At 40.8% G+C, this 25,848-nt stretch overlaps 1 protein-coding gene across 1 annotated transcript; it reads left to right on the top strand.

Moving 5' to 3' along the window:
- The first annotated feature begins 4,002 nt into the window (after positions 1 to 4,002).
- Positions 4,003 to 18,477, top strand: ccnj (cyclin J). Its single transcript, XM_078412726.1, has 5 exons — positions 4,003 to 4,307; positions 7,035 to 7,245; positions 12,803 to 13,102; positions 17,931 to 18,090; positions 18,186 to 18,477. Exons 1-5 carry the CDS (start codon positions 4,239 to 4,241, stop codon positions 18,475 to 18,477), a joined length of 1,032 nt encoding a protein of 343 aa, XP_078268852.1. The 5' UTR covers positions 4,003 to 4,238.
- The last annotated feature ends 7,371 nt before the right edge of the window (positions 18,478 to 25,848 follow it).

Genomic DNA, 25,848 nt, shown 5'->3' on the forward strand with positions numbered 1-25,848 from the left:
AGAATGTGAGAACCAAATCATTTACACACAGCTGGTGTCATCTGAAATTTACTGTATTCGTTAAAATGTTACAAACAGATTTAATCTGTTCAAATGGGAATTGTACAAGCCCTTGAAAGAGTAATATGGCAGGCTTGTTTCCATGCAGTATGACCCCATAAAATGTATGAATCATTGATTTTCTTTTTTCACTAAGACAGCAGACAAAATTGTGAGGTGGTGAACAAACTGAGTCTGTGATTCACTTTAACTTAATTAGCACCAACCATCTCCCCGATGCCTGGTTAGGTTACCAGAGCTGAGGTATCTGATTACCTCCCCATTTACTCTTTCTTCATGACTGCACTTGTTTCAGAGCCATAGGGCAGGCTTGGAGCCCTGCTCTTGACTCACTGCAAATGCTATATGAAATATTGAAGGATGGACAACATTGGCTGGTTAATCTGAGTAGGATGGCTATATTAAATTTGTACAATGTGCCTTATCACCTTGGGAAATCTATACATACTATAAACTGTAACTGCTGCAACACATGCAAATGACAAAATAGCTGGAAGATCATAAGCTCGGTAAAAGGTGCCTTCTGGCCTGCCTTGCCCTGGACAAGGAGCTAAATATAGTCAAATACTTCTGACACAAACTTCTCAAAATCCAGGATGAAAGGTGAGGGAAGAACAGCCACAAAATCCATGCAGAAAGCCATTTTAGAGGGCCTTGATGACATTAAAAATGTACTTCAACTGTACTGAAATGTACAAGTTGGAAATTATATAAAGCTAATGAAGGGTAAATCTTTTATTGTAATCGAAGCATGCTATCACATCATGCAAGACCAAAGTGGGTATTTAACACAATGAACATTTTGAAAGTACTGTAAATAAATCTTTGAAAATCTCATATATATTAAAACTTTTTGAAGAAACACAATTGCAGAAACTACTATTTGGATTTACGTAATGACTTTACCATAGGAAAATATCTGAGTACTTCACAGGTAAAATTATACCAAATCAATGATGGAGATATTGGGACAGGATATTATTAGGTCAGTGCTGGGTTTTCTGGGTGTAAATGAGGCAAAGAGGTATAGAAATGGAATCTCAAAGCATGAACTCTACCAGTTAATTGCATAGTTGATAACATATGGGTGAAGGGAATGGAAGACACATTGGAGGGCAAAGTTGGAACAATGTTATTAAAGAACATTGATTTTTCTTTCCAAAGCCAAAACAATGGAGCAGAGGCCACAGTCTTAGAGTAAAGGGGAAGCCATTTAAAACTGAGGTGAGAAGGAACATTTTCACCCAGAGAGTTGTGAATTTGTGGAATTCTCTGCCACAGAGGGCAGTGGAGGCCAAGTCACCGGATGAATTTAAGAGAGAGTTAGATAGAGCTCTAGGGGCTAGTGGAATCAAGGGATATGGGGAGAAGGCAGGCACGGGTTATTGATTGTGGATGATCAGCCATGATCCCAATGAATGGCGAAGGCTGAATGGCCTATTCCTGCACCTGTTTTCTATGTTTCTGTGTATCTATTAAAATATTTGTAAATTTACTTCAAAACATACTTTTTAAAAGTGGTAGATACAGATTTCAAAAATCCCAATCAAAAATCATATTGACCATAAAGTGAATGTTTAAAATGGTATTTGGAGAGACCCATTCACGAGAGATGGAAAGAACAGCACAAAACATAATCTGCAGCGTGATGTGTCGGACAATAAACTAAAATATTTGATCAGCAAAGATTCCAAAGTTCAGTTTTTAGAAAAAAAAAGGTTAAAGCAGCAAATGTAACTAAATTTGCCTCAGAAATCCTTCTGATATTTTCACATGCAAGCAGGGGAGATTAACTTGGCATCATGTGTGTCAGAGACATTGTGGCTGAAAGGCCTGTTCCGATGGTGTACCCTTCAATGTACTATGTGTCCAGTCTCTATGTTGTTTAATTTGGCAGATGCTTGGGTTGATGGATTGCATTTCAAGATCTGAGCTGAAGATGTTACTGTTATCCTGGGGCTTATTGTTGAGCTGTGGCGTTCTCACTTTGTAGAGAACACCACAAAGTTTGTTTTTAGTGTACCTCCAACACTTTCACATCTAGGGCTAATAATGAAGTCTCTTTAATCATTTTCCTTAAATAGTGCACATTCCACTGATGCAAGGCAGGCTCTTCCATCATGACATCTTACCTTTGGTAAGGTGGACAATAAGCCGACTTAGTCTTTTTCCACATCTGCTTTCAGACTGGTGTGGACTTAATTCCCACTGCTATTCAAAGACTCAACAAAATTTAATATCCATAGTACCTCTGTTTTAGTAGTGTGTCGTTCATTTTTTGTCCATCTCTAGTTATCCACCTTCACTTATTTTGCATCTGGTTCTAGCAACCTGTGGTTATGTGGAGGGTAGATTTCTAGCTTGCCTCCACAGGATTGGGGTATTGTAGAAGGTTAGGATGCTCAAGTAGGTAGATAGCTGTGAAAATTTAGTCCTCTTCAGCAATCCCTGGGCCAACTTCACCATGTTCTCTCGCTTTCCATAACTCTGTGAAAATGTGGTTACTATTCTGTGATTCATCATCTGTTCTCTAGGAACCTCACAAGGTTGTCCGCTGTAAACCAATATTGTTTATGTGATATTCAGTACCTAAGTGATGTTGTACCTGGTAAACATAAATATAGGCATATACAAACATTCAAATTAGGAGCAATTTGGCCACTTAATTCTGCTCTGCAGATAACAGTCGAACTGAATGTAATCCAAACTCCACATTCCCATCTACAAACAGTAACTATTCACTCCTTTGAATATCAAGAATGAATGTTTTAAAAATATTTAAGACTCTTCCTTTGCATTCTCTTATTTTTTGTTAAATGTCCTTTTCTTGGTGCTTGCTTTATATATAGCAATCTCTATACGTGACTGTCCTTACTCCCAGAGCTAATTTGCCCTTTTAGATCGCCTCGAACATCCAACTTCGCTCTCAGAAGCAGCAAACTGTCCCAGAAGAGTTACAACTGTCACGGCGAACAGAATTTGATTAATTGAATTGAAGTTCAATCCAAGAAATCCTTAAAGGATGATCATAACGCTGATTCCACTGATCCTTGAGCAGGTGAAATGAGAATCGGCCTTCACATTTTGTTTTCCATATATCAAATCGGGAACTTCAGAATCGGAACGAACCTGGACATAGGTTTAGCCCTTTAGAACCTGGTGGACCTGCAAATATAACCTCGCAGACTCAAATGAGTGGGAAACTGAACAATGTTCAGATTAATAGACACGGTTCGAACAATGATTGTGCCTTAAAATGGGCAGTTCCTTTCCGGAAAACTGTATTAATTCAGTTCTCATTCGTTAAAAAAATAATGAAAGAGAAGCAAAAACGTGCTACATTCGGCCGGCGTGCAACGATCCGGAAGTGTTCATGTCTCCGAAGAATCGGCACACTTTGCTATGGACCCGATACTTCCTGCTCCTGCTTGCTTGACAATTGACACCGAGACTCCAAAGTGTTCTGAAATTGTATAAGCATATAACTGCAGACGCTGGTACAAATCGAAGGTATTTATTCACAAAATGCTGGAGTAACTCAGCAGGTCAGGCAGCATCTCAGGAGAGAAGGAATGGGTGACGTTTCGGGTCGAGACCCTTCTTCAGACTGAAATTGTATATCTGCTCTGAAGAAGGGTCTCGACCCGAAACGTCACCCATTCTTTCTCTCCTGAGATGCTGCCTGACCTGCTGAGTTACTCCAGCATTTTGTGAATAAATACCTTCGATTTGTACCAGCATCTGCAGTTATTTTCTTATACTATCTGCTCTGCTTCGTCTTCTTGCGTTTGAGGCAGCAGAAGTTGTGAAGCTGCTTCTGTTTCTGCTGTGTCTGTTTGTTGTCGTTCGCCTGACTGAGGTCAGTTGACAGGGCTCACCACGGGGAGATCGGGAACACGAGCCCCTCTGCTCTGCTGTCAACAACTCAAAAGACAACCGCACACAAAAGAACCACTTTCAGCTGCAATCGCATTAGAAATGATTATTCGGGAGATTCAACCTTTCTCATCAGTAGATGTCGGGTTTGTCGGGCGAGTAGAAATAATTGATTAGCGTTAATTTGTTGAGTTGATAAGGACCTGAGCGTTGTCGTGAGCTGTTAAAGGAATGGTGTGTGTTTTCCGATAGGTGTTTGCATTTTCATTTTCAGGAGTAAGTCAATTCTCCTGTTGAGTCTGATGGCGTTGGAGGATCAGTGGTGGAAAGGACAAGTGGTTGCCGATGTTCACCAGGCTCTGCGCATCAAGGTACATCTCTGTATTGAAGTCTCAGGGCAGTCACACTCTTGTAGTATGTCGGCTGGCGTTGTTTAACCTTCCACGCTAGAATTGTGTAAAGGCGCTCGATACTTTTCCTCTACCAATATGACTGCATACAAAACAGTTTCACAAGTGACAGTAGGCGATAATCGCAATGCTTTGTGTGTGTGTGTGTGTGTTTTTTTTTTTAAAAACTTTGCGTACACTTTCATTTTGTGGTGGGTAATTAAAGAAAAGTAACAGTTCCATTGAAATGTAAATCTTTAACTACCTCCGTGATTAAAATAAAGTTGGTCAAGGGCAGCTGAGGCTTGCTCACATTGTATGTAAATGTATATTTCACACAATGGATGGAATAGCTCATCAATCAAGCATGTTGAATTGGACACAAAATGCTGGAGTAACTCAGCGGGACAAGAAGCATCTCTGAAGAGAAGGAATGGGTGACGTTTCTGGTCGAGTTGATTTGCTGCTGCCTATTGATTGTATTCCTTCTGAATGCTGGATCTTCCTTACAACAAAAACAAGCGCAGACTTGCATTTCTTCTGGGGAAAAAAACATTCAAATCATACATGTTAGAAATGTTCAGCAGATTAGAACACATCTTTCACCACAGATACTACTTGATCTAACAATTTCTATTTTTGTTATTTTAAATATTTAACATAAATATATCAATGAACAACTTGAGTGCTATATACTATTCCAAAGTAATAATTCATTTGGAAGTTGAATCTTTACAAATCAACCGAATAGACAATTAACTAACATTTTTTCTTCTACTGCTAAAAAAGATTGTTTTCATGAGGGAATTTCTGATTGTTACAAAAAATATCACTAATAAATTGTGTAATTCGAATTCCAAACATTCTTATAACATTTGCACTGCCGGTAACTGTTTCTTATCTAAATGTTTTAGGGTTGAGATAAGTGGCTGCTTGTACCAAATACTGTACAACAAACTCCACATTATTTGTGTAATCAGATTACTGCCCGCTTGAAATATTAATCCTCGTATCAATAGAGAAAATAAAACATGATCGGTCTTTGCATTAGAACAAATTATTAGTTTGATGTAGTGATTTCCAATGCATCAATATTACTATTCCTGGTTGCCGACTATATTCAAGACCAAGAGGCGCATTTAAGACTATACCTACTGAGACCGTCTGACGTGAATGGCTCACAAAGTTACTTCGTGTCTAAACAAAATGGTGTCCGATTGAAATTGCAAAATGTTAAATATTAACTATTTTGTTGGTTATGTTCTCTGTATAACTCGATGGGAAAGTAAAGCGATCCAAAACCGATTCAACATTGAAATGGTTTAATTGAGTCTCATTCATTTTAAATATGTCATTTTGTAACCTAACCCAGCAAAGTACATCCTGTCGCTCCGGTATCTGCGTTGCAGTATCCTATTTAAAGTTCATACAGTCTCAAATTACATACTTGTGTTAAGGTCCGTGAAGGCTCAAGGCTTAAAGCTAATAACCATAATAAATATTTATTTTCTGCATTATGGTGAGTGAAATTGTACTCTCTTTATTTTTTAAGCATTCTCTGTTGGATATTTAAATTTTTAAGAATTTTTAAATGAACAAATCTGCAACTACATATAAAAATGGTAAATATGTTCTATGGAGCAAGAATATGAGTTTACTAATCCAATTACAATTGATTTGTCTTTAACTTGAGATCATTTCTTTGGCCTTATGGCCTGAATCCCTCACAATTAAGAGCAAGTATAGATGCATTGTGTTCCTCAATGGTTCTCAGCTTTGTCAACATTTTTTTATTTTTGTTGAGTGCTTGCAGCTGATGTTCCATGGAGCTTCTCTTATAAAGTGAGGTGATTAATTAACCTAGTTGGTTCAGATTGCACCTTGGTAGATTTGATTTTTAAACTAAGGTGAAAATCAATGACATTTGCATGACTAATGCAACCAAAAGGGTAGGTATTTGAAGAAAAGAAAGTTGCAAGTATGTGGGGAAAGATGTGGAGCGGATCCTAATTGATTCTTCAGAAGGGCTGGATCAGATGTTTTTTACTGTATTCTACAGGACCATATGCTAACGTTAAATTGGGGTGCTCTCTAACCACCTGACCCAACCTTTGGACCAAATATAGAAATATGCTGGTTTATCTCTTTCTTTGTCTTCTGCACTTGTACTCATTCATTGTGAAGATGCAAGGGTCATTTGAAGTCACATTTAATTACCCACGAGGACTAGGTTCGATTGGTAAAGTAAAGCATAGAACTTTCCCTGTTTCCCCCACTTCCCCCACAAAAAATATATATTCTCTGTATGATCATGCCAGAAAATCAGAACCAGTAAAAAATTACAACACATGGAGAAAAGTAATCTCTAGTTAATGTGGCCAAATTGCCTCAAATGTTTCTTAATAAGCAATTCATGAACTTTAAAACTGTTGGGCTATCCCCAGGGCCATAGCTGCTATGAACCGGTCCTACTGAGCCGGATGGTCACATCGCACAGTGAACCGGCACAGACCTACTTGCACTTTATTCTGTCTTAAAACTGTTACAATTTGTTTTGTTGGGTTGCTATTGTTTAAATTAATTAAATTATTGCATCGTATGGGCGCGCATTCCCAATCTCGTTGTACCCCTGTACAATGACAATAAAGATATAATGTATTGTATTGTATATTTTACCTTCTTACTATTACTCTCTTGCACTTTATTCAGGAGCTGAAACTGTTGCCCTACAAGAGCCGTTCTCCTCAGTTGAATGTCCGACGATATTTTGCAGATCTTCTTTCAATTATCAGCAATCATTTTCATCTTTGCCCCACTGCTCGTCATCTGGCTGTTTATCTTCTAGATTTGTTCATGGACCGTTATGATATTTCTGTGCAGCAGTTGCACCAGGTGGCACTCTCCTGTTTACTTTTAGCAAGTAAGTATGGTGTAATGTGCATAGTAGATCAAAGTTTTGTTTCTGAAATGATGGTTGCTTTTCCAGGTTTTTTTTTAACGATCCACGTTTATAAGTATTTCTGTTATAAGCCCTGAAACAAATCTGATGTCAAGCTTTTGATTTTTAAAATTAATGTCCACTAGCATTTAAAAAAACTTGATTGATAATGCAAAATGATGGAAGAAATTGTCAACAGTATCATCACTGACTGAAGTGGCAATTCTGCACGAACAGAAACCTCACTGATGCTCAGTTTAGGTTTTGCCAGGACCACTCCACTCTTGAGCTTAGCTTTGGTCCAGTCATCCGTTCATGCCACAAAGTGCCAGTTAATGTTCATACCATGAAGGTATCAGACAATGACTATCTGAACTCTTGCATGACTGAATTTCAGAAGTCTGGTAAGAATGAATTCCGTTGCCATCCAGTGGAATTTGACTGACTGGAATTCTGCTACAACTACCTCAAGGGGCAAGCACTCCAATGGTTGGAGATATATCTTGGACACAGGAAGGTGGTTGTTGGAGGTCACTTATCCCAATCTTGGATGTCACTGCAGGAGTTGGTCAGGGTAGTGTATATTTGGCCATCTTCAGCTGTGTCATGGATGACCATCCATCATAAGCTTCAAAGTGAGATCATGTGATGATCCGTGACAATCTTCAATTTCATTCACAGCTCCTCAGCAAAGGAAGCAGTCCATGCTTGCATACAACAAAACGTGGGCATGGGCTGACAATGGGCAGGTAACATTCATGCTGCAAAAGTGGCAATGACAGTACCCATTGAGTCTCTACACTGATCCTTGACATTGAATGGCATTGCCATCACTTAATTCCCCACCATCAACATCTTTGTTGCCACTTTTCACCAAAGTTCAATTGGACCACAGTACTCTGACTATAAATGCAGGTCATGATTTGGGTATCATATCATATCATATGCCATTCCAAAGTTATTTCACCTTTTACAAGGCATAGGTGGGAGTTGAAATTTTTTTTAAGCCTCTCCACTTGTCTGGAGAAATGCAACTCAAAAATTCATACAATTTATGACTATCTTGCTACTGCCCTACCAAATAACCTAAACACTCATTCCCTTTGCCACTAGTACACAGTGGCTCCAGGGTGTAGCACTTTCAAAATGCACTTTGGTTACTTATCCAGGCTACTATAACAGCACCTTCCAAACCTGTGCCCTCCACCTTCAAGGTCAAGGGCAGTAGGCATATGTGACTTCAACACCTACAAGTTCCCCTCCATGCTACACACTATCTGTCATAGAAATATATGTTGCTCCTTAATTGTTGCTAGATCTAAATTCTGGAACTCTCTACCCAACAGCACGGTGAGAGTACCTTCAACAGAAGGACTGCACATGTTCATGAAGGTGGCTCACCAATCACCATCTCAAAAGGAATTAATAAATACTGGGTTTACCTATGGTACCACATGCGTAAAACGAATACATACATTTTAACGACCTTACAAAACTAAAATGTAATGAATATCCAAGATTAGGCCTGAGGGTAGATACAGTAAATGCATCAGTTAAGTTTCTATTCCAATTTTCACCGTTTGTGTATATAATGTAATCTTTACCAGGATAGTAATCATTTCAAAACCGGCTAGAGGAGTTTGTAAGTAGTACTCCTTTTTTGTAGTTTTATAAATGGGTACCGACTTTTAAAGAATCTTGCCCCGTGAATGACTGCCTTTAGTGGTCTCTTGTTTTACTTTAAGAGTTGGGCATGGGTTGATGGTCTGGTATGGTGAGACCAATTTTAGAAAGAAGATCATTGCTTCTTTTATGACTCCATCCAGGAGTTTGGAGCAGGTTGTCCCATTGATAAATTGGTAAGCTTGGCAACTGTTGTACAAAGCCATATATATTTCCTACCTTGATGCCTTTTGGAGAACATTGAATAAAACTGTATTTTGCCATAATATGAGTGCATGATCTTTAAGTTGGTTCTCGCAGCCATTAATTAGTCCAGTTGACTTTCTAAGCAACTGTAACTGCTCCTCAACCCTTTGTTTTCCTCTCTTAATAATAGAAGACTTGTTGTTGATAATGCCAATAAATATCAAAGAAAGGTCCTTGGAATGTTTACATTGTACTTGCCTGATACTTTTGTGAATGGTGCTTTGAATTTTAATTTGGCGATATTCAACAGTAAATGCAATTGTTCTGTTGACTAAAAAGTCATAGAGTTATACAGCATGGAAACAGACCTCTTGGCCCAATGTCATGCCGACAAAGATTTCTACTGTCCTCGCTAATAAATATATCCAAGATGCTACTGGAGTGTGACTGGTTCCAGAAGAGGATCTATTATCATCCACTACAGTTGCTTATTACACCCCTTTAAATCTCCATTCTCTTTGCACTACCTGTGGTATTTCTGTAAGAAAATAACTGCAGATGCTGGTACAAATCGAAGGTATTTATTTCACAAAATGCTGGAGTAACTCAGCAGGTCAGGCAGCATCTCAGGAGAAGGAATGGGTGACGTTTTGGGTCGAGACCCTTCTTCAAACTGATGTCAGGGGGGCGGGACAAAGGAAGGATAGAGGTGGAGACAGGAAGATAGAGGGAGAACTGGGAAGGGGAGGGGAAAAGAGGGATAGAGGAACTATCTAAAGTTGGAGAAGTCAATGTTCATACCACTGGGCTGCAAGCTGCCCAGGCGAAATATGAGGTGCTGTTCCTCCAATTTCCGGTGGGCCTCACTATGGCACTGGAGGAGGCCCATGACAGAAAGGTCAGACTGGGAGGGGGAGTTGAAGTGCTCGGGAGATCAGTTTGGTTAAAGCAGACTGAGCGAAGGTGTTGAGCGAAATGATTGCCGAGCCTGTGTTTGGTCTTGCCGATGTAAATAAGTTGACATCTGGAGCAGTGGATACAGTAGATGAGGTTGGAGGAGGTGCAGGTGAACCTCTGTCTCACCTGGAAAGACTGTTTGGGTCCTTGGATGAAGTTGAGGGGGGAGGTAAAGGGACAAGTGTTGCATCTCCTGCGGTTGCAGGGGAAAGTGCCCGGGGATGGGTAGGAAGGGACGAGTGGACCAGGGAGTTACGGAGGGAACGGTCTCTGCGGAACGCAGAAAAGGGAGGGAATGGGACGATGTGGCCAGTAGTGGGGTCCCGTTGTAGGTGACGGAAATGTTGGAGGATGATTTGTAGGATACGCTGGCTGATGGGGTGGAAGGTGAGAACGAGGGGGATTCTGTCCTTGTTACGAATGGGGATGAGAATCTATGCTATTGGCTGATATAGTTAATTAGAGATATTGATATTTTGTTGTAGATGGTTGAAGATGGTTTCTTTTGTAGTTGTCTTAGCTAATATATACGACCAATCTCGCAGCTGCACGACCTTGCTCTAACTGTTTTAATACACAAGCTAACACTATCAGACAAGGGAGTAATTTAAGAACAAAGAACCCCTATACACCTCTGTCTACTCCCTATCACTCCTAGAGGGACAAACACATTCCATCCCAATGATAACATTTCTGCCACAAGCATCCATCTTACTGCTTTCTACTGAAAATAAGCATTCATTTTATATTAGCTAAGACAACTACAAAATAAACCATCTTCAACCATCTACAACAAAATATCAATATCTCTAATTAACTATATCAGCTAATAGCATAGATTCTCAGGGGGAGGGGGAGCAAGAGCGGAGCTGCGAGATGTAGAAGAGGCCCTAGTGAGAGCCTCATCTATAATGGAAGAGGGGAAGCCCCGTTTCCTGAAGAATGAGGACATCTCTGATGCCCTAGTGTGAAACACCTCATCCTGGGTGCAAATGCGGCGTAGACGGAGGAATTGAGAGTAGGGGATAGACTTTTTGCAGGAGACAGGGTCAAGTCAAGTCAATTTTATTTGTATAGCACATTTAAAAACAACCCACGTTGACCAAAGTGCTGTACATTTGATTAGGTTCCAATAGAAAAAAAAATGAAAACATACAGTAGCACGCAAACAGTTCACAGCGCCTCCTCAATGAGCCTCAAACGCTAGGGAGTAGAAATATGTTTTGAGCCTGGACTTAAAGGAGTCGATGGAGGGGGCAGTTCTGATCGGGAGAGGGATGCTGTTCCACAGTCTAGGAGCTGCAACCGCAAAAGCGCGGTCACCCCTGAGTTTAAGCCTAGACCGTGGGATAGTGAATAGCCCCAAGTCGGCCGATCTGAGGGACCTGGAGTTAGAGAGGGGGGTTAGAAGATTTTTGATGTAGGGGGGGGAGTGTCCATTTATGGCTTTATACGTGAATAGGAGGAGCTTGAAGTTGATTCTGTACCGTACAGGGAGCCAGTGGAGAGAGGCCAGAATCGGGGTGATGTGGTCCCTTTTACGGGTACCCGTCAGGAGTCTCGCTGCGGCGTTTTGGACCAGTTGCAGGCGGGACAGGGAAGATTGGCTGATCCCAGTGTATAGGGAGTTGCAGTAGTCTAGGCGGGAGGAAATGAAAGCGTGAATGATTTTTTCTGTGTCGTCGAATTTGAGGAAAGGTTTGATTTTAGCTATGGTTCGAAGTTGGAAGAAGCTGGCTTTTACCACAGCGTTGACTTGCTTATCAAATTTTAATGCAGAGTCAAATATCATGCCGAGGTTTTTGACATGCGGTTTGACTAGGCAGGATAGGCTTCCAAGACTGCCTGTTATCAATTTGATGGAGTCGGGGGGGCCGAATAGGATGACCTCAGACTTGCTCTCATTTAATTGGAGGAAGTTCTGTGCCATCCAACATTTTATGTCCTCAAGGCAGTGTGAGAGGCTGTTTAAATTTGACTGGTTGTTGGGTTTCAGGGGGAGGTAAAGCTGAGTGTCATCGGCATAGCAGTGGAAAGAAATGCCGTGCCTTTGAATGATTTGAAGGGTGGGAAGAAGTGTAGTCCAGATAGCTGTGCGAGTCAGTGTCGGTAGATGTCAGTCACTAGTCTGTCTCCTGTGATGGAGATGGTGAGGTCCAGAAACGGGAGGGAGATTTCGGAGATAGTCCAGGTATATTTAAGAGCAGGATGGAAATTGGAAGTGAAGTGTATGAAGTCAGTGAGTTCTGCATGGGTACAAGAGGTAGCACCAATGCAGTCATCGATGTAGCGGAGGTAGAGTGTACTCATGCACAGTCTGATTTGACTGGATAACAGCCAAAGCTTTTTATTGTTTCTTGATATATGTGGCAATAAACCAATATCAATAATAATCCACCTGAGCTAGTCCCACTTATCTGCATTAAGCCCATATTGCTCCAAATCTTTAAGATCTACCTTTTAGAGATTGGAATTTTATCCACCTCTACAGCTTCCCCTGACACTCTGTTCCATATATCCACCAACCTCTGTGTAGAAAAAGTCGCCCCTCGGATCCCCTTTAAATCTCTCTCCTCCCACCTTAACTCAGCCCCTCGGAATATTTATATGCAGATTTAAACATTGTAACATTGATTACCTGATTATTCACTCTGGTAAACATTTGTTACCATGAATGCAACTAAGATAATCTTGTTTTATTTCATTAATTCAGGCAAGTTTGAGGAAAAAGAAGAGCGTGTACCCAAACTTGAACAACTCAACAGCCTCAGTTGTATGACCAGGATGAATTTGGTGTTAAACAAACATACCTTGTTGCATCTGGAACTCTTATTACTGGAATCCTTCCAGTGGAACCTCTGTCTGCCAACTGCTGCCCACTTTATCGATTACTACCTCTCCATTGCCGTGCATGAAAGTGATCTTCATGATGGATGGCCTTTGCTTTACTTGGAGAAGACCAAGTTATACATCAAAAAGTACTCTGCCTACTTTCTAGAAGTGTCCTTACAGGGTATTTATTGTCCATACAACATTTTCCTCAACCAAACACTGCAAGTACTTCTTTGAATAATGACACACGAGTCATTGACCTTGGAAATGTGTATGATGATAGAATGTTGTTGTTTGGCCTGAGAAAAAATAGTAATTCAGAATTGATATGATCAAATGAAATTGTTTTCCAGTATATGAATCAAGCTGCAAAATCCTTTTTTTCTTCGATATTAATTGCGTGCATACTTTTAGCAATAAGGTCTATGAGGTGGATGATAATCCAGGTATATTTAGTATAAGAAAATAACTGCAGATGCTGGTACAAATCGAAGGTATTTATTCACAAAATGCTGGAGTAACTCAGCAGGTCAGGCAGCATCTCAGGAGAGAAGGAATGGGCGATGTTTAGTTATTCCTTCCCTTGCACATTTTATTTACAATAGTGCTGTAAGCCACATTGTTTTACAAAATTGGTACTTGCAGGCTGAATTTGGTTTTTTTTTAAACATAACTTTTTAATCCTTAAATTGTAATTAAAAATTAAGGTTTTACCTAGCTATTCCTACTTTGCAACCTTTTAATATGGGATGGGCATTCTTGCGCATGTATTTCCTGCAATTGACTTGGACAATGTGGAGGCTCACTCCATCTTCCATTCCTCTCTAACTTGTTGATGTGAGGTAGGATCATTGCTAAAATTAAACAAGTGTAATTGGCCCATCTTGAGGTGAACAAACTATTGGGGGGGGGGGGGGAGGGGGGGGGGGGAGAGTGACCATATCAATTGCTATTTAGAAAGGTACTTATTCACAAAATGCTGGAGTAACTCAGCAGGTCAGGCAGCATCTCAGGAGAGAAGGAATGGGTGATGTTTCGGGTCGAGACCCTTCTTCAGACTGATGTCAGGGGGGCGGGACAAAGGAAAGATATAGGTGGAGACAGGAAGACAGTGGGAGAACTGGGCAGGGGGAGTGGAAGAGAGGGACAGAGGAACTATCTAAAGTTGGAGAAGTCAATGTTCATACCACTGGGCTGCAATCTGCCCAAGCGAAATATGAGGTGCTGTTCCTCTAATTTCCGGTGGGCCTCATTATGGCACTGGAGGAGGCCCATGACAGGAAGGTCATACTGGGAGTGGGAGGGGGAGTTGAAGTGCTCAGCCAGGTTGGTTAAGGCGGACTGAGCAAAGGTGTTAAGCGAAACGATCGCCGAGCCTGCGTTTGGTTTCGCCGATACTACTCCACTGCTATTTAGAAAGGAGTGGATTAATTAAATTCAGGATTTTGGGGGGATTTGAGGGGAGATTATGTTTGTCCAGCCAGTCAATTTAAAAAGTAGATTAAAAACTGCAGCAATTAAAGTTAGATAATTTTACCAAGTAAAAAGCAGTAAGTAGATAATAGTGCAGCTTGCAGAACCACTTCTTCATATCTCCAGTGACCTGGGTTCAATCTTGACCTCCAGTACTATCTGTTTAGAGTTTGCTTCGGGCAGTTAACGGAAGTGCTTTGAGGTCAGTCAGTATTACAGTCGAGGTGGTGCTGAATGTCTTAACGCATATGAAGGTGAAAAAATCTCCTGGGCCTGATTAGATATATCCAAAAACACTGCGGGAAGCTAGAGAATAAATTGCAGGCACCCTGGCTGAGATTTACAATTCTTCATTAGATACGGGTGAAGTGGCACAAGACTGGAGGGTGGCTAATGTTGTGCCTCTATTTAAGAAGAGTTGCAAACTCTTGGAACTCTAGACCAATGAGCCTAACATCTGTTGTAGGCAAGTTGCTGGAGAGTATTCTGAGGGATAAGATATATATGCATTTGGATAGATGGGTTGAATAGGAATAGTCAGCACGGTTTTGTACGTGGGAGATTGTCTCTCACGAATCTGAGTTTATTGAAGAGGGTTGATGATAAACCCTGGACATTGTCTATATGGACTTCAGCAAAGCAGTTGGTAAGCCATGGTAGGCTGCTCTGGAAAGTTAGATTGTATGGGATTCAGAGAGAGTTAGCTGACTGGATAGAGAATTGACTTCATGGAAGAAAGCAGAGGGTGATGGGGGAAGGTTGTTTTTTGGCCTGTGAGTAGTGGTGTGTCTCGGGGATCGGTGCTGGGCCCTTTGCAGTTTGTGGTTTATATCAATGATTTGGTGAGGATGCACGAGGCATGATTGGTAAGTTTACAGATGACACGAAAGTGAGTGGCATCATAGTTTGCGAAGATGGTTATCAAAAATTGCAGCAGGATCTTGATCAGGTGGGGTGAGGAATGATTAATGGAGTTTAATACAGATAAGTGTGAGGTGTTGATTTTCGGAAGTCAAACATGGGCAGGACCATCACAGTGAATGGCAGGGCTTTGGGGAGTGATCTCGGAGTGCAAGTACATGGTTCCTTGAAAGTAGCATCATGGGTAGATGGGGTGGTCAAAAAAGCTTTTGCCACATTGGCCTTCATCTGACAGAGTATTGAGTATAGATATTGGGATGTTATGTTCCAATTGGACAAGATATTGGTGAAGCCACATTGGGGGCATTGTTCAGTTTTGGTCACTCTGTTACAGGAAAGATGTTGTTAAGCTGGAAAGTGTGCAGAGATTCATGAGGCTCTTGCCAGGACTTGAGGGCCTGAGCAATATGGAGAGGTTGAACAGGCTAGGACTTTATTTCTCGGAGAAGCCAGAGGAAAGAATATAGATGGAAGGGGAGGGGAGAAATGGGTGTGAATCCATGTGGGACACAAGGAAGAGATTGTGAGGAAGGGGAGCATCATTTTAGGTTAATTACCTAAAACTGGAGAATTTAATTTTTGTACCATTAGGTTGTAAACCTCCCAAGCAGAATATAAGATACTGTTCCTCCACTTTGTGTGTGGCCTCTCTGGCAATTTAGGATGCCCAGGTAGGAAACATCAGTATGGGAAGGGGAGTTAAAATGGTCGGCAACTGGCAGATCTAGCAGGCCTCAGCGGACTGAGTGCAAGAGTTCAGTGAAATGGTCGCCTAATCTACGCGTCGCCTCACCAATGTAAAGGAGGCCACATCAGGAATGCCAAATGCAGTAGATGAGGTTAGAGGTGGTGCATGTGAACCTTCATCTTGGTTCACGTGCACCTCCTCTACTGCGTTCAGTGTTCCCAATGTCGAATCTTTTTGCATCAGCGAGACCAAGCGTTGACTCTGCAACTGTTTCGCCGTTCCTGGATCTCCTCCATTGACAGAGTGAAGACACACGCAAACTGGACGAACAATGCCTCGTAATCCTCTTGGGTAACTTACAACATAATGGTAGGAAAATTGAATGATCCAAATTTAGGTAAGTAACCTACAAAGATGCTTCTCCCCCCCCCCCCCCCCCTTTCCTGTGCCCCACCTGAATTCACACTAATTTCTCCTCTTTCTGCGCCCTGCCCCCCACCATCCCCATCCTCTTCCTCTAGCTTCACAATTCCATTTTTGTCTCACTTTTTTTTCATCTTTAGCTTTTTTTTGGTAAACTGCCATCTGCAGTTCCTTGTGTCTCCTGTATTTGGTACAATAATTATGCAATCTTCTCCACTGTAATCTTCAGAATTCAAAGGAGCAGGGAATTCAGTTATTTAGAAACTATTGTTTAACCTCTTGAAAATGTGACCATTTGTCACGTGAGGCACAAGTGAGTTTTAATGGTGTACTAATCAATCAGAAGCACGTAATTATCACTTTGGCCCAAAATATAAAGATAAAGATGATTTCCTTTCAATATTTATGTTTCAAATCCTTCCTTTTGGAAAAGAGAATCTGCAAGAAACAAAACTGAAATGAGCATCATCACTTCACCACTGACTTCAAATCCCAGACCACTCGTATGGAATCTTGCAGTGGGATGAACACAGCTCAGGGTTGTTCACCTAGTAAAACTGAGCTCTGTATTAACATAAGTATGCAACTCCATATTCATTCCAAAGCATTGTAGTCCTTCAAAAGATGAGCAGCAAAATTTGTATTTGAATCTATTTTTTCTGGACCCCTGTAAATTGCATTCAGGTTTGCTGCCCTTTGACCTCAACTGTGCATATTATTAGCTGACGGTTCTGTTGAAACGTGCTGGCTAATGGAACAGAACAAATCAGGACATTCCCGACTTGTGTGTCTGTGGATTACAGCACGGAAATTTGGAATGCATCATTGCTGGGGTGCTGGTGCTTCTGACACCCACTCCACTGCTGGATTCTGCCCCAAGTACAGGGAATGAAGTTTAGACTTGCTGAACTGATGGCATAGTCAATGTACTATTTTAATTGAGCACTGTTTTCATTTGTTAAATGTCCTCATTTTATGATTCTCTAATTATTAGTTATATAAATCTATTTTAAGTTTTGGAACCAATTGACATCACAATAGTTGATACCCACAGCATCTATGCCTGGACCTTTTTGTTTAACCGTTGGGGCTGTCACAGTGTAGCTGTGGGGCTATATGGAGGGGGGGAGGGGTTGCAAGATGTGGACTGACTTGAGCATAGTCTGCCCCAGGGCTCTCTGTGTGAAGATCCTAATTAGTGGCATTGTATAAATACTGACCAGACCCACAAAGTACTGGTCATACCTAGCAAGTAGAACTGCATTTATGGAGAGGGAGAAATTAACGACTTTCATTAACTTGTACATTTTTAGTTCTCTCTTCGCAGTTGCTGCCTGACTTGCTCAGTATTCCCAATATTTGTTCTCATTTCAGATTTCAAGAATCCGCAGCATTTTGCTTTGATTGATTAAATATAACTGGGTGAAAATGGAAAATTGTGTTATTCTTAAAACATTAAATTGAATGCATGTTTTTTCAATGGTCAATGATTTTATATTTGCAGATCATGGCTTTCTGAATTATTTCCCTTCAATAGTTGCTGCTGCTTGCATAGCAGCATCTCGCGTTGTTCTCAAACTCTCCCCTTTATGGCCTGTGCAACTACATGATCTAACTGCTTATGCTTGGGAAACGCTGTTACCTTGCGTCGAACATCTGTTGATGTAAGCTCCATTTGTGATTTCCAATTTTTAATAAATGTTTACAATTACAATTGGTTCCCCTGTACTAATGATTTTTTTTAAATTGTTGATTGCAGTGCTCATAACAATGATGTAAAAGAAGCCAGCAAACAGGAAGGTGATCAATCAGCTCTGCAAATTGGACAGACAACTTCCACAAATGGTTCCACATCTTCCACCCAAACTTGGACTGAAAGTTTTACTCCATTGTATTTGCACCCAAACCATTTACATCTGCTGCAGCTGAATTGCCAGAGTACTTTTCTAACTGGGCAGACATCAAGATATACAATACTACCAAATCCTTCCAATATCCAAGCTGATCCTTCAGCTCATGGACCCATGAAAACTAATGCTACCAGTTTATAGCTACAAATATAATTAAGACGTGTATTAATATTCCATTATAACCAAGTCAATGGTTGCTGAAATCTGTACAGCAACATGCATTAAAAGCTATCTGCATTAATCTAATCCAGTTGTTAAAATGCAATGTTGAATGTCGGGTCAATTTTATTAGTATAATAATTGTACTTTGAAAAGGGCATCTTTTTCCCACATATCAAGAAAAACAGCAATACCACTGTTTTGTGGATTTTGGGATGATTGATCCGAAACAGTTGAAATGATTAACTATAAATCTATATATGCAGATGTATTTGATGTTTAACGATGGGTGATTTCATTAAAATATAACTACTTTAGATCTGGCACCAAGTTGACTTGAAATAATGCAGAGCTGGCAGATAAGCAGGGCAGTGTTCTAATTTGGGAGGCATGGTGCTTTACCTCAAATTGGCCGTAATAATAATGTTACCTTCTTGTGGACTACTTTACTAAATAATGACAATTGACAATTGAATATTGACAATTTTAATAGCATCATTTTCTGGTGTAGTTATTTCTGACACGAGAGTTGAATATTAATTGACTGCTTATTATGTTATCTTTTTTTTAAAAAAAATTTTTTGACACAAAGGAAGGAAAAAACTTTCAACATATGATACCTACCTCATGAGCTATATTTGGGCTGTAACTGCACAATCACAGTTTTAGAGATGATGAAGTACAGCCATATGGGAATAGTTTGTATGTTGAATTCCAAACACAGGTGGCAACTTTTCCCTCCTACATCAAATAAGATGAATGACTTATTTGATGTATAACTTTTGTTTATGTTCCAGTTAAGATAGTAATTTCATATTTTTTCACTTGCTTACAAATCACTTTAAAAAAAAAAGATAAATATAAAGAGCTACTGAACACTTGATACCTTGATACCCACATTTAAAAGTACCCAAGCTTTTCTCTTTAATTACCTTCCATTTTCCATGGCAACTGCTATTTTCTGCAGATGATTCTGACTGTTCACGTTGCAATGATTAAACATTGATGCTTTTTCTGTTTGTTGGGAGAGGGATATATTTTAATCTAAAGTTGAAAATATTGTTCAGTTAATGTTTCAAAGATAAGCAACACTTTATGTCAATGATAAAAAAGAGGTATAAATGCGATTCCGTTTTTGTTTTCTGGAATAGCGTGTCAATGGATGAAGTCAATTTTATAGATAAGCATAACAAGATTCCCAGCATGAAGAACTTTAAGTGCTATGCCATTCTGCAGTTTTCAATGTTTTTTAATTAAATACTTTCCATTAAATTTGTTCAGTGTTCCATTCTAGCTTGTGCATTATAATAATAATAATAATACATTTTATTTATATAGCGCTTTTCATATACTCAAAGACGCTTTACAGAGATTTTGAGAACATAGGGGAAATGAATAAATAGATAAATAAGTAAATAAATAAATGAACAGAGAAAGGAGACAGAAGGTGAGGTGACCTTCAGTGGTTGAAGGCAGTACTGAACAGGTGAGACTTCAGCGATGTTTTGAATGTGGTGAGTGTGGGGGAGTCTCTAACGGTTTGGGGTAGTGAGTTCCATAGGGTGGGAGCAGCGATGGAGAAAGCCCTGTCCCCCCAGGATCTGAGTTTAGTCCGGATGTGGGGGGATAGGAGATTGGCAGCGGCAGAGCGGAGGGTGCAGGTGGGAGTGTGCCTGTGGAGGAGGTCGGTCAGGTAGGATGGGGCCAGGTTATGGAGGGCTTTGTAGGTTATGAGGAGGATTTTGTACTGGATTCTCTGGGGGATGGGGAGCCAGTGGAGTTTATAAAGGACGGGGGTGATATGGTCACGGATCGAGGTGTGTGTGAGTAGACGGGCAGCGGAGTTTTGAATGTATTGAAGTTTATTGATGATTTTTGAGGGTGCGCCATAGAGGAGGCTGTTGCGGTAGTCCAGACGGGAGGTGATGAAGGCGTGGATGAGGGTTTCTGCAGCTGTGGAGGAGAGGGATGGACGGAGACGGGCAATGTTTTTGAGGTGGAAGAAGGCTGTCTTTGTGATGTGTTTGATGTGTTTGTCGAAGGAGAGGGTTTGATCAAGGATGATTCCAAGATTCCGGATGTGAGGTGAGGTGGATACTGGGAGACCATCAATATTGAGGATGAAGTTTTGGGTGGATTTGGTGAGCATTTTTGGACCAATGATAATGATTTCAGATTTGTTGCAATTTAGTTTGAGGAAGTCTGAGAACCCAGTGGATGATCCTGATGAAAGGAAAAAACATATCTACATATCTATGTAGATTTGGCAACAGAAGTTGAGAAGCAAGGATGGAAAGCAAATGTACATCCAGTAGAGGTGGGTTGTAGAGGTTTCATAGGGCAATCGACCACATCGCTATTTGGAGAGCTAAGAATTCGAGGGCAGAGTTTGCGTCGGGCCGTGAAGGGGATGTCAGAGGCAGCAGAGCATAGCAAAAGGTGGATTTGGTGTCAGTCGGGGGCAGAAAGGAAATGCGTAACGCGCGGTAGGTGTATTCCTTCTGGTTTTATATGTGAGGTTGATATTAGTGGTGTTACGATTGTTTGATGGAAGGTTAGGATAAGTGTAAGATGGGTATTTAGCATTTGTTTGAGTGTTAAAATCAATCATTAAGATCCCTTATTCAAAATTTCCTGTTGGTTTGTTGAATACTTATACGTCACCAAAAATATTTCATTTTAAGATGCACCACACTTCAAATTGGGGGTATCTTGCCAAAGTACTATGATTCGGGAACATTTAATTGATTAGAAGGTCGCAAATATAATCCTGCCATCCAGGGAAAGGAATAAAAACATGGTAAGTACAGCTCGGCTGTCTTGCATCATTAGTTAGGAAAGTGTGGGAATACATTATTAAAATATGTTTGATCATTTTCATAAGTGATAGCAGCAGAATTAGGCCATTCGGCACATCAAGCCTACTCCGCCATTCAATCATGGATGATCTATCTCTCCCTCTTAATTTTGTCAGAGTCAGCATGATTTAAAAAATATATATATTTATTTTTATTGAAGGTAAAATACAATACGAAAAACGTAATGCATTACATTCCCCTCCATTTTGTTCTTTATATATAACAAAAATAACCCTCACCCACCCTCCCTGGACACCCCTTTACAGCTGATGTGTTCACAATACATCATATCACAAATACAAATGCACAATTTGACAGCAAAACCTCTACATTCTTCCAAGGCGCAGGCCCATACATATCTACAACATGTCAGATGGTTCAGGATTCTCTCATTCATTATGCATCAGCCATCCTGTGAGGTAATCGGCAATTGTGTGAACAAAAATAAGTAAATAAATAAAAATAAAACATAATTAAAGGCAGATCCCCAACTACAATCAAGTGCTCTCAGTCAGTGGGTAGTTCTTTTAGATTCTGAAAGTATGACAGAAAAGGTTCCCATTCTGAATAAAACTTTTTCACAGATCCCTTCAGTGTAAATTTAATCTTTTCTAGTTTTAGAAAAACATTACGTCCTCTAGCCAAGCGGCAGCAGATGGAGGAGTTGTAGGTTTCCAGACCAGCAAAATTCTCCTACGGGCCAAAAGTGATGTGAATGCAATGATGTCAGATTGGTTTGCATTTAAACCCAAAGTTCCATCTGTTACGCCGAATACAGCTACAAGTGGGCAAAGCCTCACTGTCACCCCAAGGACTTCACTGATGGTTTTAAAAACCACTGTCCAGTAGTCACCAAGTTTGGGGCATGACCAGAATGCGTGAGCTAGATTGGCTGGAGAGAAGGAGCATCTGTCACAGCCAGCGTCTGTCCCCGGATATATGTCGGCAAGCCTAGCTTTGCCTAAATGAACCTTGTGTAAAACTTTGAATTGTATGAGCCCCAATCTTGCACATGATGACGAGGAATTAACTCTTTTCAGTGCTTCTGTCCAGCATTCCTCAGACAGATCCATACCAAGGTCATCCTCCCACCTAGTTTTAATTTTGTTCAGGTTTTGATCCCCTAAAGACATCAATTGAGAATATAATGCAGAGATCAGTCCTTTATTTGCAAAGGTAAGAGTGAGTTTATCCAACCCTGTGACAGACGGGAGATCAGGAAAAGAAGGAATTTTTTTCATGGCAAAGTGGCGGATCTGAAGATATTTAAAGAAATGATTATGTGGGAGGTCATATTTTCTGCACAGGTTATCAAAACTATCAAATATGTTGTCAGTGTATAAATCCTTAATGCACTTAAGACCATTCAAACCCCATTGTCTAAAGGTTGAGTCAAGTGTAGAGGGGGGGGGGAATAAATGGTTACTGTGAACGGGACCTAGAACTGAAGCTGATGTGAACTTATAGTGACAGCGAAATTGATTAAAAATTTTGAGGGTGGATAGTACGACAGGATTGGATGTGCATCGAGAGAATTTCAAAGCTGGAAGAGACGAGGAGTAACAAGACTGTGACTCAAGCAGACACGAGTCTGTATCTGGTCGGTGGAGACAGAATAATATCTTTTGGATATTAGATGCCCAATAATAATGAATAAAACTGGGAAGGCCCAGTCCACCTACTTCACGACCTCTTTGGAGAGTACAGTTATTAACCCTTGGAACCTTATTGCCCCATATAAAGGAGGTTATAGATTGGTTAACTTTGTTAAAAAATGACTTGGATAGGAAGACCGGCAAACACTGGAACAAATAAAGAAATCTGGGAAGTACAGTCATCTTCACCGACTGTACTCTCCCAGCCAGAGTAAGTGGTAGACTACGCCATCTCTCAAAGTCAGCCTTCATTTGGCTAACTTGAGGCGTATAATTAGCTTCAAACAGAGATGTAAAAGAGCGGGTAATGCGTATTCCTAGATATACAAAACCATGAGGAGGAGCCAGCGCTGCCGTCGCAGCTGCGGCTTGCCTGCAGTCCGTCTGTCCTTTGTGTTTTTTGTTGTTTTTGTCTGAATTGTAGTTTTAATATGGTGTAGGGTTTGTATGTTATGTTTTGGGGGGGGGGTTGGGAGGGAACGGGAACTGTAAAATTCTCTCTCCCGAACGGAGACGCGACCTTTGTTTCTGTGTCGTGTCTCCGTTCCCGTTGCGGCCTACCAGCGGCCATGCACCTGGGACCACCTGGGGCTCTGGTTCGCAGAGCCAGTGGCCCGGACTCACCACCTGCGGCGCTGGCTGCCTGCGGATGCTGCGGGAGCGGCTGCGACTCGTCTCCGGAGGCTCCGGCGCGGGCCGCGTGGACGTCGGAAGCCCGCAGGCCCCTGGGTGGGGGCCGACATCGGGACCTCCGGCAGCGGCAGCGACAACGTGTTCGCCCACCCCGAATCGCGGGGCTTGGGTCGGCCCGCCGCGGACCTTTCACCGTCCGGCGCTGCTTGGAATAGGCCGCGGGATTTTCACCGCCCAGCGGGGGTTTCAATGTCGGGAGCCCCGACCGCCCCGACGTGGCAACGACAACAGCCTGACCGCGGGACAAGACGGCAGGGGAAGAGAAAAGACATTGTGGCCTTCCATCAACAGTGAGGAGGGACTGGAGGAGACTCACTGTGATGGATGTTTCTTTTTGTTTGGTGTTAGTTTGTGATTGTATGTGTTATTGCATTTTTATTGATTATTCTTATTGGTCTTATTGTTCAATTGCGGGTAATGTTTCATTTCACTACACATTTATGTGTATGTGACAAATAAACGACTATTGACTATTGATCTTGAGATAAGGGAAAAGGCAAGGATTCCTGTCGGATCTGTTGGGCTGGGTTGATGGGGAAGCATTCACTTTTTTGGAGGTTTAGTTTATAGCCAGAGAAAGTTCCAAACTGATCTAACAATGACACAATAGCAGGGATGCTAGCTGCAGGGTCGCTCACATAAAGAAGGAGGTCATCGGCATATAGAGACACATGATGTTCCATGTTTCCTCTCCTAATGCCCTGAAATATTGTAGTTGATCTAAGTGCAATAGAAAGAGGCTCAATTGCAATCGCAAAAAGAAGCGGAGATAGTGGGCAGCCTTGGCGAGTGCCCTGTGTTAATGGAAAATACTCAGATCGCCAATAATTTGTCTGTATACATGCTAAAGGTGAGTGACTTTGGCCATTCGGCACATCAAGCCTACTCCGCCATTCAATCATGGATGATCTATCTCTCCCTCTTAATTTTGTCAGAGTCAGCATGATTTTATGCAAGGGATCTAATTTTGGACACTTTAATGACTTTTGATTATGTTGCTAGTAGGGACAAAAATTGGAAATGGTATATGTAGATTTGATAAAAGGCAAATTGCCATACAAATGAAATGTGAGCTGTAATATAATAGCACAGTTAGGGGTTTAGTTAATGGATAAAACGTAAATAAAGGACTGTTTTCAGGTAGGGTCCGACAGAGACAATGTTTTACCCTCAGCTATTCACAATTCCTGTTAGTGATTTGGATAAACGGAGAATGTAAATGTCCAAGGATGTTAAAATACAAACCTATGTGTGTGATTATGTTATGTAGAAGGTGCAGAGGAATACTGGGCAATTCAGTGTTATTTATAGACTACAATGGTATTTCAAAGTTTTGCAAAAGCCGATGCTCTGCATTTTTAATTTGTCAAGACCTTTTTGCTGTAAATGTTAAAATTCTTAGACATTTTCCTTTGTTTTGGATTCTTTGCATAGTTGCTTTAAATAAATTCCAAAGCTTATCTTTTCACTGCAAAAATGCATATTTGAAATAATGAATATAATCTAGTTTTAAAGTAGCTATATTTACTCCTCAACACCAGCATTTTCCATATAATTATATACATCAAAATATATTGAGTTAAATGTGGAAAAGTCTTCCTGAAGTCATTTTGGTTTCAAATGTTACAGAAACTTAACATGCTTCAAAATAACAGGAATACACGTTTTGACATGGAGATGATCTAGACGAGTATGCGGGGAATAATGTCAAAGAATACAAATGACTCAGCACTCAGATGTAGTAAAGTACGAGGTCAACACAATTCAATGGCTGAAATGTGAAATAAACAACCAAAGGATAGACACATGAAATAAAGAAACATTGGCAATAGAATTTAACTGCAAAATGTAAATTGAATTTTTGATAATGCACTGGTTTTGAAGAACATTCTCTGCAAAGGGATTTCTTAATTGCATAAAATGTCAGGAAGACCAAGGTGAAGCTTTTATGAAATTCATTTATTTGAATCAGGATAGTTCCAATTGTGGAAGAAAAAAATGAGAGAAGTTGAAGACAAGAAGTTGGAGAGGCAAGACATGAGAGGAAGAAAGTGAAGACTTGAATTGAATCACTGGTGTCAGGGGTTATGGGGTGAAGCCAGGAGAGTAGGGTTGAGAGGGAAAGATAGATCACCCATGATTGAATG

Source organism: Rhinoraja longicauda, chromosome 16, assembly GCF_053455715.1.
Source record: "Rhinoraja longicauda isolate Sanriku21f chromosome 16, sRhiLon1.1, whole genome shotgun sequence".
Taxonomy (NCBI): domain Eukaryota; kingdom Metazoa; phylum Chordata; class Chondrichthyes; order Rajiformes; family Arhynchobatidae; genus Rhinoraja; species Rhinoraja longicauda.